This window comes from Natrix helvetica (genome assembly GCF_964273705.1).
Source record: "Natrix helvetica genome assembly, chromosome: 3".
In the NCBI taxonomy this organism is placed as follows: domain Eukaryota; kingdom Metazoa; phylum Chordata; class Lepidosauria; order Squamata; family Natricidae; genus Natrix; species Natrix helvetica.
In genome coordinates, this window is record NC_138549.1 from 147,427,531 (window position 1) to 147,441,709 (window position 14,179).

The 14,179-nt window shown below is 39.6% G+C and overlaps 1 protein-coding gene across 6 annotated transcripts in view; it reads right to left on the minus strand.

Annotated features, from left to right (window-relative positions):
• Positions 1 to 14,179, minus strand: part of ARHGAP40 (Rho GTPase activating protein 40) — a 69,773-nt gene that overhangs the window by 15,070 nt on the left and 40,524 nt on the right. For all 6 annotated transcript variants that reach the window (XM_081949103.1, XM_081949105.1, XM_081949104.1 and 3 more), the window contains exons 2-6: positions 13,626 to 13,828; positions 8,952 to 9,169; positions 5,154 to 5,229; positions 2,948 to 3,105; positions 1,897 to 2,062 (exon numbers count right to left, since the gene is read on the minus strand). In XM_081949103.1, coding sequence (XP_081805229.1) covers positions 1,897 to 2,062; positions 2,948 to 3,105; positions 5,154 to 5,229; positions 8,952 to 9,169; positions 13,626 to 13,806 — 799 coding nt within the window. In that variant the 5' untranslated portion in view covers positions 13,807 to 13,828. The remainder of the gene's footprint in view (positions 1 to 1,896; positions 2,063 to 2,947; positions 3,106 to 5,153; positions 5,230 to 8,951; positions 9,170 to 13,625; positions 13,829 to 14,179) is intronic.

A 14,179-nucleotide genomic window follows, 5' to 3' on the forward strand; every position in this document is an offset into this window, starting at 1 on the left:
AAAGACAGTGTCAGGGTTCCGAAGTATGCCCTAATTAACTCATGAGCCTCAAGACAAATTTCAAAAGAAACCCAGTTATTTATTAGGAGCAACATGTCAGCACTGTTCCCGAGTAAAGTCAACTCTGCCGCACGTGATTTACGGTTCAACTGTGACCTTGTTTCCCCACTCTTCCCAGAGTGTGTCATTAATCACATTGTCCAACAAGGCACTTTCGGGGGCTGAAAAAATACTCTGGTAATCTGAGATCCAAAAGGGAGAATGGTATGCATGGAATGTGCTTCTGAGTGGCCGCTGAACTGCTCCATCAGTCCGTCCCCCCTGCCCATGGCAACTCAAGAGCAGACCATGATTGCTTTGCGAGTTGACAGACAGCTTAGAAGACCATAGGGAAAAACAACTGTACTTAAAAAAGCAAGATTAGGATGTCCACCAATTCAGCTTTCTCTTGTGGTTCTTTAGCTCTGCCTGCCATTTACCTGTTTCCTTGATGGACTTTACTTGAACCACCATGAAACAGGAGAGAAAATAGCCTTGAGTTTAACATCAGCTGCGAAGAAGGCTGGTGGGAATAAACCAAAAAACAGCCACCATGCATGGGCTATACTTGTAGTGTGGTGGCCTAGAGCTGGAGCTCTCGTCTCACAATCAGAATGTGAGTTCGATCCTAGGTAGAAGCAGATATTTCTCTCTCTGGGCACGATGAGAATATATCTGCTGAATATAACTCCGCATTGGCGACAGGAAGGGCATCTGGCAAGTAAACACTCAGCTCCATTCAGTTGCCCAGACAACACCCCACAAGGGATTATGGGGTTATTAAAAGAAGATAGATGGGCTACATTTCTGATTCGAGACAAGTTTGTATGGGCAAGCAATATTATGAAAATATTGTGAACTTTTCACAATGATATATTCAAGAAGGAGAAAGAGAAAAGATTTAAGATCTAAACAAGTGCTGCAATACCCCATGAAGGCTGATAGACACTAGACTCCAATTCAGCTGGCTCCCTGATGTGGTAGCAATAATGGCCAAACTATGCCAGCAATACCACAGCAATGGTATAAGCAGCAGGGTCATAGCTGCTGGAAGGTTATTGGAGAACAGGGTACCTTCCCTTATTACTGAACTGGCTAGTGAATACTGAAGCATGCGGAGGATGCAGTGTGGAGACTTGTTGAAAGCACATTTCTTGTACAAAAACCTCCACCTCAGGTGCCAGGAATCTCATAGTACAAAGGTTGAGGAGTTGGACAGAAAAGCTGAACAGGTATTCTGAATGTACTGAGGAACAGATAGACTGCATTTGGGCTTGCAGAACACAGAGAAGGTAAGATTACCTTTTCTCTCCTCATCTAGTTACCCGAACCACAATTGCCCATCTCAGAGAGCAAATCATCCTAAAAAACTATGTTCCCATTTTTTTTTAATAAGGCTCTGTCCCTCCCCCCCCCCCCCGCCAAAAAAAAACCCCTATTATGTGATTTAGTCTCCAAAGATATCGTAGTGACAATTCAAACAGAAATTACATGTACCAAATTTGCAGAGACTCTGAATCTTCCAAACCAGAACCTTCAACCTTTTGGTTCCAGGGACCAATTCCGTGTAGAGTGGTTTTTCCACAGTCGGAGGGAGGAGTGGATTCTATCTGCATCCCACATATGTATGGATGGGGCTTTGCTCACCTGAATGGACTGGGTTCCTGGTGGGCCACAGACCAGTCCATGGCCTGGGGGTTGGGGACCCCTTCCCCAAACCCCCAGTGGCAAGCAACTATCAAATAAGCTTTCTCATTTGTCATTCAGCAATTGTACTTTTCCTCCTGCCCCATCAATTTCAAGAAACACACATTATAGGTACCATAGAAAAAAAGAGGGGAATGGATGAAAAATTACCTGATGACTTTCGTTTAACTGCTTTGTTCCTCTTCAGCTCTAAGCCAACAATATCACAGAGTGCAGTTAGTTCAATAAGTGCTAGAGTAGGAATTTTCTTCATGTCCTGAAGAGACAGATCTTCTGTTCTGGTTACTCCTAGCCTCCCCTTGGGGATCTTAAACTTCTAAATTAAAGAATCAAAAAATAAGAAATTAGTCTGACATATCAGGCTCCACTTAGTAATTCTGAGAAAATTCTTTCTTCAAAGTAATGAATAGATTAAAAACTTAGAAAAAGGATGGGTAAAATTTGATTGCAACTCAGCTTTTTCCAGAAGGTTGCAGGAGCATTCGTGTAATAAAATTCTTCCCAAAAATAGGGAGCAGATACAGTATTTTCCAGATATTTCTGCTGATGTTCTGAAGATGTTTTGTGAGTGAGAATGGGGGCAGACACCCTCAGAAAGTTAAGCTACTACCATTCATTAATAGTCTCCTAATCCTAAAAAAATGAAAGTCCTGAAATCCTAAAGATGACATGTTGCCATTCAGCCATCAAATTTCAGAGTTTAACAGATTAACAGAGATGGAAGGGACATTGTAGGTCATCTAGTCCCACCCCCCACCCAAGCAGGAGACCCTATACCATTTCTGACAGATGGTAGCCCAATCTCTTCTTGAAAGTCTCAAGTGATGAAGCTCCCACAACTTCCGAAGGCAACTTCTGTTCCATTGGTTGATTGTTCTCACTGTCAGAAAGTTCCTCCTTATTTCTAGGTTGAATCTCTTCTTGATCAATTCCATCCATTGTTTCTTGTCTTGCCTTCAGGTGCTTTGGAAAATAGCTTGACTCTCCCTCCTCTCTATGGCAGCCCCTCAAATATTGGAACACTGCTATCATGTCTCCCCTGGTCCTTCTCTTCACTAGACTAGCCATGCCCAGTTCCTGTAACCGTTCTTCACATGTTTTAGCCTCCATTTCCCTAATCATTTCTGGCATTTCTGACAAATGGGAGTAAACCCAGCCCACTGTATGGTCAACCCTGGCTTAAAAACATTGGAAGCCTTACAGACAAGCAACTCTCTTCCTTTATTCTCCTGGTTTCCCTTGGGAATGATCCTTTGAGCAGGATTGCAGCCTGCTCTGAGTAGGCAACTTCAGTGCTGAATAATTCTTCTCTCACAGAATCTCTCAGTGGAGACTGAAAGTCTGGAATCCCCACTGGATCTAAAAATAAATGAGTTTTGAATGAAGAAAAGAACGTAATAAACAAAATAGAAATGTATGCTTCTATCTACTGACTAAAATCAGTCTATAGAAATACAGATTGATTTTCAAAATAAATGGTTCCAGGGTCCTAAAACCAAGTAGCAAGCAAATGTAAATAATCTAGGTGTCAAGGTGCCAAGTAACACCCCCAACGAAAGAAAATTCCCAGGCTTGAGTTTCCTCAAAGTTCAGATGTCATATTGGCTCATCTGGGAAAAACCCGAATCTGAACGCTTCCAGGTTTTCCCCACCCAAATGAAAGTCCCTGCCCAGCACCCACATGTCCATCATATGGTCCAATCAGGCACCGTCCCAACTGGAGATTCCTTCCAGTCACACCACTCCAGGTGCAAGGCAAAATGCCCTTGACTCTCTGAGAAAGGAATGTTATGATGACTATATGTCTCCCATACTCCATATAATCCCCCCTCCCATTTTCCCACAGCATTAAATGTGGCATGCCTGAAGGCCCAATGCAAAAGATGGCTTCCAAGCCTGGCACTAGGTTTTATATCCAGAATAAATGGATTAAATAAAAGTTTTATGTTAACATACAAGCCCAAAAGTTTAATGATGCCCTTTCCATTTGAAAATCCAGTTGTCTTTGAAGGATTTCAATATGTGCTGCTTGTGTCGATCAGTATTTTTTAAATGAAATCATTTTGTTCACCCAATAATTTTATTTTCAATAATTTTTGCCTTGTAAACACAACAAACATATAAAATTTCCTCTTAAGAATTCCAGCCACATCTACTCTACGCATTCACTCTATTCTAAGCAAGATGAGATTTCTCTGCAAAAATGTTACTGCAACAATTAACTAGAGGGCTGTGTGTTCCCGCCTAGCTGCTTTTATCTACTTCAGTTCCTCATATATATTTTTTATAATTTAAAAAGTACTATTACTTTGTGGGGAGGTGAGAAAGTTATAAGACTGCATTGCAAAGGAGACGGCTAAGCTTTCTCCACTGTGATGTTGATGTGACTATATGTACTGGCAGCTTCAAAAAATTCTAGAAGTCCAACAATTTCTTGCAAACACAGTATCACAGCATACTAATGAGCCATGGTGGTGCAGTGGTTAGAATGCAGTACTGCAAGTTGCTTCTGTTGATTGCTGACTACAGTTTGGCAGTTCAATTCTCTCACCAGCCTCAAAGTTGACTCAGCCTTCCATCCTTCCGAGGTGGGTAAAATGACGACCCAGATTGTTGGGGGCAATATGCTGACTCTGTAAACCACTTAGAGAGGGCTGTAAAAGCACTGTGAACCAGTATATAAGTCTAAGTGCTACTGTTATTGCTACTGGTTAGAGAGCTACAAAACTATATTCAGTGTATAATCACATGCTAAAACCTAGAATTTCTGTTTTCACAGCAAGGTACAGAACATGTGGTGATTTGTTAAAGACCACTCTTGTGGGGAAGAATTTAGGGAGGTATTTTTGCCCTGGAGATGGCTAAAGAAGGTACTCCCCAAACCTAGATAAATTATCCAAAAAGTATAGATAACAGTGGTTTTTGTTTGGGTAAACATTTAAAAACCCATTATTCTTCACAACAGGGACATTTAAATCAACTTAAAAAGTGTCATGGGGACTAAAATATAGCAATAGCAATAGCACGTAAGACTTATATACCGATTCACAGGGCTTTTCAGCCCTCTCTATATGGGTTTTACAGAGTCAACATATTGCTCTCAACAATCTGGGTCCTCATTTTACCCACCTCAGAAGGATGGAAGGCTGAACCAGCCTTACGCCAGTGAGAACTGAACCACCAAACTGCTGGCAGTCAGCAGAATTTGCCTGCAATACTGCATTGTAACCACCATGGCTCCTGTATCTGAAATTCTCCCAAATTAACTATATTAAGATGAAAGCTGATAAAATTATCAGGCTCCGTTTTTGCTGGCAGAGGCAATCCTTCGCCTTGAGTTTGACACCCCCTGTTCTAAAGAGTATGTTCCTAGTTTCTATTCGTAGCATTGCAATAATGTTCCTTACATTTCTGAAGGTTGTTAGATGAAGCAGACCTGCGGTGAGATCGATCCATTTCAGCCTCCATCACTGGTTCAGTCTCCTAGGCAGAGAATGCAAGAAAAGCCAGTTAATTCACATATCACACTTAAACCATGGCTTGTTTAAGGCATGCATTCTAGCACATCAGTAAGCTATTTTATGTGTAACCTAAATAAGTAGTAGGTTTATTGTTTCGATTGCAGGCTATCCCAACATTGAACATAAAAACATGAACATGTTTTCAAAATGCGATACTTAACAATAATTGTATTTTTAGTTTTTTTTTAAAAAAAAACCTCAAATATGTGTAAAACCCCCAGTTTGCAAAGACTGATTCACATATTACATTAAGCTAAATTCGAAATTAAAATGCAACTTTGTTAGTACAACATAATAGAGATGGCCCGTCAAAATCAAAAATTGATTGTCAACCAATAATTAATCATTTCTAAGGAAGTTCATTAAATATTATGAACAAAATGGATCTTGATATGATTCTGAAGCCCAGCAGATGGCAGTGTGTAGCCAACCTTAGCGGATTTCAAAAAGCTTACCTGGATTAAACCTGATTATTCTTGAAAGGATAACTACCAGAACATATTGGGGCTATAGGCTACACCAGAGAGATGAAAAAGATATTCTAGAATGGAGCAATGGCCAGCCACCTCTATTTCTGGCAAAATAATCATATGGCATGGATGTAATGTGATCAAGTAAAATTTGAGTAAATCTTTCATCATTTCAAAGAGCATGATAGGGAAAAATGCACACTTGAAAACTCTTTTTATCTAGATACCATGGAGTGATGCCCCTTACTTCAATTATTAAAAATATCATTCTAGTACATAACAGAATAACAGAGTTGGAAAGGACCTTGGAGGTCTTCTAGTCCAACCCCCTGCTTAGGCAGGAAACCCTACACCACTTCAGACAAATGGTTATCCAACATCTTCTTAAAAACTTCCAATGTTGGAGCATTCACAACTTCTGGAGGCAAGTTGTACCACTGATTAATTGCTCCAACAGTATGTATGTATGTATGTATGTATGTATGTATGTATGTATGTATGTATGTATGTATGTATGTATATATATATATATACTCGAGGACTGCCTGTATTTGCTTTCTGACCTTTGACTATATTAACCTGACAACAAGAGTTTAATATGAACTGGATTTTAGCTGTGAATCTTAATTCTTATTAAGATTATATATATATATATATATATATATATATATATATATATATATATATATATATATATATATATATATATATATATATATATATATATATATATATATATATATATTTATATTTATATTTCAGGGTTTTCAATTATTGCGGTGCCGGTAATAAGAATTAAGATTCACAGCTAAAATCCAGTTCATATTAAACTCTTGTTGTCAGGTTAATATAGTCAAAGGTCAGAAAGCAAATACAGGCAGTCCTCGAGTTACGGCCACAATTGAGCCCAAAATGTAGGTTGCTAAGTGAGGCATTTGTTAAGTGAGTTTGGCTTATTTTATGACATTTCTTGCCACAGTTGTTAACTGAATTGTTGTATTCGTTAAGTTAGTATCCTGGTGGTGAAGTGAATCTGGCTTCCCCATTGATTTTGCTTGTCAGAAGGTTGCAAAAGCTGATCACATGACCCCAGGATACCGCAGCCGTCCTAAATGTGAATCAGTAGCCAAGCATCTGAATTATGATCCCATGTCCATGGGGATGCTACAACAATCATAAGTGTGGAAAACGGTCATAAGTCAGTTTTTTCAGAGCCGTTGCAACTTTTAACAGTCACTACATGAACTGTTGTAAGTGGAGGACTACCTGAATATTAGGCTCTAAGAGGGTCACTCTGAGTCAGATTTTTTCCCCCCTTTAAATGAGACCAACAGATTTGGGATACCATCATGGCTTTGGTTTAGTGCGCAACAAGGTTAACGGATATTGGTGAAATCCTACCACCTTCCTAACCATGACACCATAACAATTACTCAGTACAAGTACTGAAAGTTTTATGTTAACATACAAGCCCCAAAGTTTAACGATGCCCTTTCCATTTGAAAATCCAGTTGTCTTTGAAGGATTTCAATATGTGCTGCTTGTGTCTTTTTTTAAATGAAATCATTTAGTTCACCCAATAATTTTATTTTCAATAATTTTTGCCTTGTAAACACAACAAACATATAAAATTTCCTCTTAAGAATCCCAGCCACATCTACTCTACGCATTCACTCTATTCTAAGCAAGATGGGATTTCTCTGCAAAAATGTTACTGCAACAATTAACTAGAGGGCTGTGTGTTCCCGCCTAGCTGCTTTTATCTACTTCAGTTCCTCATTTTTTTTTTATAATTTAAAACTTTGTGGGGAGATGAGAAAGTTATAAGACTGCATTGCAAAGGAGACGGCTGAGCTTTCTCCGCTGTGATGTTGATGTGACTATATGTACTGGAGCTTCAAAAAATTCTAGAGGTCCAACCCTTGAGTGCTACAATTTCTTTACAATAACAATTACTCAGTACAAGTACTCCTCGAACTACAACCATTCGTTTAATGACTGTTCACAAAGTTACAAAGGCACTGAAAAAAAAGGGGCCTATGACCAATTTTCAGACTTATGAGCACTGCAGCATCCCCGTAGTCACATGACCAAACCTTGGATGTTTGGCAACGGCATGTATTTACAATGGTTGAAGTCAGGGGTGAGTTCTGGCAATCACTACTGCCGGTTCGCTTGTGGCCACGCCGCACGCATGCTTGATGCGCATGCATGCCCAGTGCAATAAAAATTGCCCTGCGCATGTGCAGAAGCAAAAAAACAAGATGCCGGCACCTATGGCGCCACCCGGAGAACCGGTTTGGGGTGTGGCAGGCCTGGGTGGTTCCAGAGACCCAGGCCGTCAAACCACCACCAGTTCAAACCCAGCATTGGTTGAAGTGTACGGGATCCTAGGATTGTCATTTGCAACTTTCTTAGGGAGCTTCTGACAAGCAAAGTCAATGGGGAAGCTAGATTCGCTTAACGACCACATGATTCACTTAACAACTGCAAGGATTCACTTAGCAACCATGGCAAAAGGTCGTAAAATGGGGACAATTCATTTAACAACTGTCTTGCTTAACAACGGAAATTTTGGGTTCGATCAAGCATAGACTAGAGGCTTGCATGGTTTCTCTGGACCGTTTGCCTGGGGTACAATGATGAGAAAATTACTGAAATTGCTAAGAAGGAAAATATCCTCCGTGTTTAATCAAGAAGAAGCATTTTGATGGTTTGGACCAGAAGTGGGTTGCTCCCAGTTCGGCCAAACTGGAAGTGGTATTTTGGCCTGGGTTGCAAAACCGGCAGTGGCCCAGGCTGGACACGTCCCTGAACTGGTTCCCCGGTTGCTGCTGCCGGCATATTGTTTAGTAGTGCGCACGAATGCGCAGTTCACTGTAAATTTTTCTGCATATGCACAAAGAACAATGCACATTGAGCTGCGCGCGCACGAAGCAAACCGGAAGTAAAATCGGGAGCATCCCACCTCTGGTTTTGACCACTCACGATTAGCCCATATTTTTATGAAAACAATTATTCCATGTTACACTTAAATCACCCATTCTCTAAAAAATATCTAAGTGATAAGGTTGCAAAGTTTGATACATTTTAAAAAAGGATACAGTGCTGGCTTTCTTTTTGAATTTTAGAATTATTCAATAATTCTAAATTGTTGGAACTAGAAATAGGGAAGGGAACGGTGCAAAATAACAATATAAAGGAACGTACGTACCCCAGACTCAACTACTCCAAAAATGTCTCTGACATCACGGATGGGCTGCTTATTTTTCTTCCGTCGGGAGCGGGTGTAAGTATCTAACCTTCGCTGCACAGCTGCGGCCTGAGTCTTGGTCAAAGTGGACAGCAGGACAATGTTGCTATTCTCTTCATGGTCCTTCATTAGGTCAGAGAGTCCGGCATCCTGCAGCCATTCAGCTTCGGCTTCCCCCTCTGAGAGGCAAAGAAGAATGAAAAAAGCAAGGTCAACAAACAGCATAGCGCTTTCTATTCAAAGGATGGATTCACACAACATTATAAAAGCCTAAATCGGGGTCTATAAAACACAATTGCTGTCATTGCATAAAATGTTATTATTATTGGTTAATGCCTCATGCAACCTGAATGGCTAGATTGTCACGGCACCCTCAACTACAAACAACCTAGCGCCTAGTCCAGTGATGGCTAACCTTTTTGACCTCATGTGCTGAAACTGTGTGCCCCTACCCACAATGCAATGCAGAGGCGCACACGCATGCGCAGTGGAGCTGAGCTGGGCAACGGCTCACGTGCACGGAGAGAGGGCTCCACAGGTGGCACGCATGCCATAGGTTCACCATCACGGGCCTAGTCTAAACGTTCCATGAGACTTCAGTCACAGAATAATTCAGACAAAATACAATTGTAAAAACTAAACAAACGTGCCTTTAACCAAGGATACCTTAAGAACAGGGGTGTCCAAACTTGGGAACTTTAAGACTTGTGGACTTCAACTCCCAGAATTCCCCAGCCAGCCATGCTGGCTGGGGAATTCTGGGAGTTGAAGTCCACAAGTCTTAAAGTTCCCAAGTTTGGATACCCCTGCTTAAGAAGCTCCTATTATTTTCCCTGAATGATAGGGCTGAAAGGGCCCAATGGGCTTGCTTGTGAAACTCCCAGCCCTATTTAAATACCCATCTTATTTCCTTGAGTCAAATCCTCGTCAGATATTAAACACCTTCTGGTTTACGAGGATCTCAAAATGGACATCCATGCAAAACAAACGAAGACAGGAGTAGCATGTACACATTTCTTATATTCTACACTCAGCCCTTTTCCTCTGTTTCTTTAGCTTTGTATTCTGAAAGCAGATTGACTTGAGAGGTAATCTATCTCTTATTGGAAAACTGATTTTTTTTTTAAAAAAAAACCTGGATAAAGTTACTTTTTACAAACATTTTGATCATATTCTTTACACATTTGACCATCTTTGCAAGATCTTGTTTCTCCAAAGCTCAGTTCAGTATTCTTCTTTCAAATCCTTTCTTTATGTATTTGTAACACTTTTAATCCTAAAAAAAACTCTTAGTGAGCTACTATACATTAAGGCTAATGAATTAATGCAATATTTGTTCCAAACAACACACATTGGGATGATGCACTCATGTGCAGATGATGTTGTCATTTCAGGTTATGAAATGTCTGCAAACAAACAACGAAACTCAAGAGAGCACCAGGAACTCCACAATACACTTGATTTCGGAAGTGCCTCGTTTACAACATTATTTTTTTCTGTCTTTCATCTTCCTTTATAGATAACACACAAAGAGCTGTGAAAACCTGTTTTTTATTCATTGGTTTCATTTTGACCCCCCCCACATGAGTAATACAAGGGGTTTTTTTCTGCACTTTTTGATTTTATTTTTCATTACCTCTAACCGGATATTCAGCATATTTAGGGAAGCAAAATCTGACATCTATTTAAAGCCCAACTCTTCTTAGGAGACTTCCCCTGCTGAGCTGAAATGTTCTCCACCCCTTTTTAGAGTTGGAAGAAAACCACATGTGACATTTGCAGTTGACCTCTGTCCTATCTCTCTTGCCTCTGTTCCAAGTACTGCCAATTCTGACTTCTTTCCAAGATAATGAGTGATGAAGCTTAATAGATGTTACACATTTCCTCCCTTGGATGCTATCATAAAAAAGAAAGACTTATAAACTAAGAGCAAAATAAAGAAGACATCATGGGGACATGGCATTCCCCCCCCCCAAAAAAAATCAAAAGTGTGTTTGTATAACATTAGACTTATATACCGTTTCAAAGTGCTTTTACAGCCCTCTCTCTAAGTAGTTCACAGACTCAGCATATTGCCCCCAACAATCTTTGTCCTCATTTTACCCACCTCTGAAGGATGGAAGGCAAAATCAACCTTGAGCCAGTAAGAATCGAACTACTGGCAGTCAAAAGAATAAGCCTGCAGAATTAGCCTGCAGTACTGCATCCTAACCACTATGGCACCAGGCTCCTATATCAGGCTTAGGTGAAAGTTATCTTCAATCTTAATGAATCACAAACTGTGACACACTTTTCGTATTTTCTTGTAGCTGTTCAGAAGGTGTTCTTCATTTCCAAGAATAGGCCCATTACTTGACAGAGTGCATTCATCTCTTTCATCTCTTCTCATTAGGAAACTAGGACTTAGAAACCAGGAAAATATAACGATATTTCCAACCCTCTCTGGAGAAAGGAAATAAGATTGCCCACATTGCACTCATTTATGTTTGCTCCTCACAAGAAAATTGCAATGCAGCTGTCTTTGAGAAAAATCAGGAAACGGGGGAATTTACCATTCTTGCTCTATGATTGTATTCAGTCTTTAGTGTAAGAAAATGAAGCTATATCTTTAAAAATTTACAAATCTATCTATATAAAAAAGGCTGTGTGTGTGTATGTTCCAGCATAACTCTGGAATGCCTTGAGCAATTTCAACTAAACTTGGTACACAGATGACTTACACTCTGGAAATAAACACTGGGGGGGGGGGGGTAAGACACCCCTAAAATCCCTCGGGGTGTGTGTTCTATTAAGATACAGCCTGTTGTGCCTTAAAATGGCTTCTACTGTACTGCTGCAAAATGGCTTCTACTGTGCAGTGCAGTGGAATTGCCATGGTAATTGCTTCACAGTACTCCACAAGGGGGCTCCCTCTGGTAAGGGGGAAAATCCAACATTAGAAATTACGTTTGGTCGGGACATTTTCCCCCTATAAAAAAATACACAGGCAACACTGGGTTATCAGCTGGTTCAAAATAAACAACAAAAAGGAAGACAAAGTTTTGACTAAATAAATTATTAAATAAATTAAGGGCTCAGAATATTCACATGTTGACATTAATTTTAAAGAATACATGCATTTTTGTGGAAAAATACTTTTTGATATTGGAGACATAACCAGATAAGCAACTTTTACTGGTATTCAGAGTTATCGCTGAGGAATGGCACTGGACTTTAAATCAACTTTGTCAGCTATACTCTGCATGTTTTCATGAGCACCTTGCCCCAGAAATTATTGTGGCAGAAAAAAAAAATTGAAATTATTATGAAAAGCAATGTGAACAAGAATTTATGACTGGAAACAGTGAACGAATTTCTCAAAATTAAAAGACAATGCTCACTACAAGAGTAAAGATTTATACGATCTGAAGAAAAAACAGAGTAATCTTTTTTTTTTCTTGCTAAACTTACAAAAGAAGCTTGTTATTAATGGATAAAAAGATTGTTTTATATAAAAAGAAGAAATATATTTGATCAGGTTTAAAATGGGTTAAGTTGTTAACTTGCAGGCACTTTCTAGAGACTTGCTGATATCTGGACTGGAAAAGACATTGTATACTGAATTTGCTTCTAGTTAAGAGTCAAGATGGAATGATGAGTTTTATATTTTGTTTTATATTAGTTAACAAATTTGTTTATTTCAGAACTCTGCTCAGACTTTTTGCTGACACCTAGATTGGAAAACTTGTTATTTATTAGATTTACCTAAAATTAAGAGTTGAATTATGGGGTGAAGAGTTATGTATTTGTTAACTAAGAGAAGGTGAAGAGATAGTTGAACAGTTGTTACTTGTAATAAACTTGTGGGAAGTTTCTTTCCTTCTGAAAGTTTTTTATTTTTCAACAGTGCTGCAGAAAGTCAAACTATGAATTTAGAAACAATTGTACTTGGGGGAGTTGGTTCCTGTTTCACGACCAAGTAAGCATGAAGACAATCAAACCTTTACATGTAATTAGAAAATAAACAGAAATGTATGCCAAAAACTCTGATCCTGGCAAGAGGAGAAGAAAGTTTGAACTTGCTCCCAACTTTGTTCGAATCTCCAAACCTTGATTCTCCCCTTGGGAGACAGGTTTTCATAATAGAAACTTTCAACCCAGAGCAATAACAAGCATGGAGAGGTTTCATCCAGTCAAAACTTTAGTGATGACAGAACTATGGTGAGGTCAAAGAACTGGAACAGTTTTGCTGCTCCCTGTTCCACAATAATAAACATGTTTAAACTTCTTCCCCTAAAGTTTTTTTTTAATCATGCAAAACATATTAGCATTTATAATCATCAAGTCAGAAGCCATCATTTAGACTGCTGAGTTCAACCCCTTGCTTAAGAAAAGTATCCAAGTTGAAACATCATCGAGAAAATTCTCTTCGGCTTCTACTTCAAGACAAATAAAAAAGGAATACCACTATCTCCCTAGATAATTGATTTGCCTTGGCTGCAATTGTCTCACATTTCACAATAGCTTTTATCTCAAGAACAAAACAAAGATTACTTGAAAGAGCTTACCATTTGCCACAACTGCTGTGCCCAGTAAGCTACTGTTTATAAAACATATGTTCAAGTCGATCTCTAGTAAGCTACAGCCACTTCTTACCTTCTAAATGCTTGGCTTCTGTAAGGCTGCCCTCATCAGACTCAGATTCAGTGCTTTCTTTGATGCTCTCTACTTCTAGCCAAAAGGTATCCATTGCTAAGTTATTTGATGAGTCTGTCTGGGGCTGCCTGTTTTCCAACTGTGGAATTTCTGAGGAGCTCTTCCGGGAAAAGTGATTCATTTTGCAAGGGCAATTTCTAGTGCTAAGAGAGAAGGGGAGAGAAAACACCCAATTATTATACAAATAAATATTGCGTATAATATCAGCGCTTACTGCATCAGCAAGTCAACTGTCAACTACTTCCAGGAAAGATAAGGTTCTGCAACATCCTTATTTTTCTCATTTGACTGCAACTCCTTCTATGATCAGGGCCTTGATGAGGTAAAGGGGCTTGGGTGGGTAAATGAAATCGTGGGCTATGTTGTCGGACACGTATATGCCCAGAAGGGTCTCCCAAGGCAAAGAGGCCATGATGAATACTCCAGACTAACACTGATCACATCTGCCAACCCGCACTGGACCAGCATGACAGATTATGATCTATTCCTTCCAC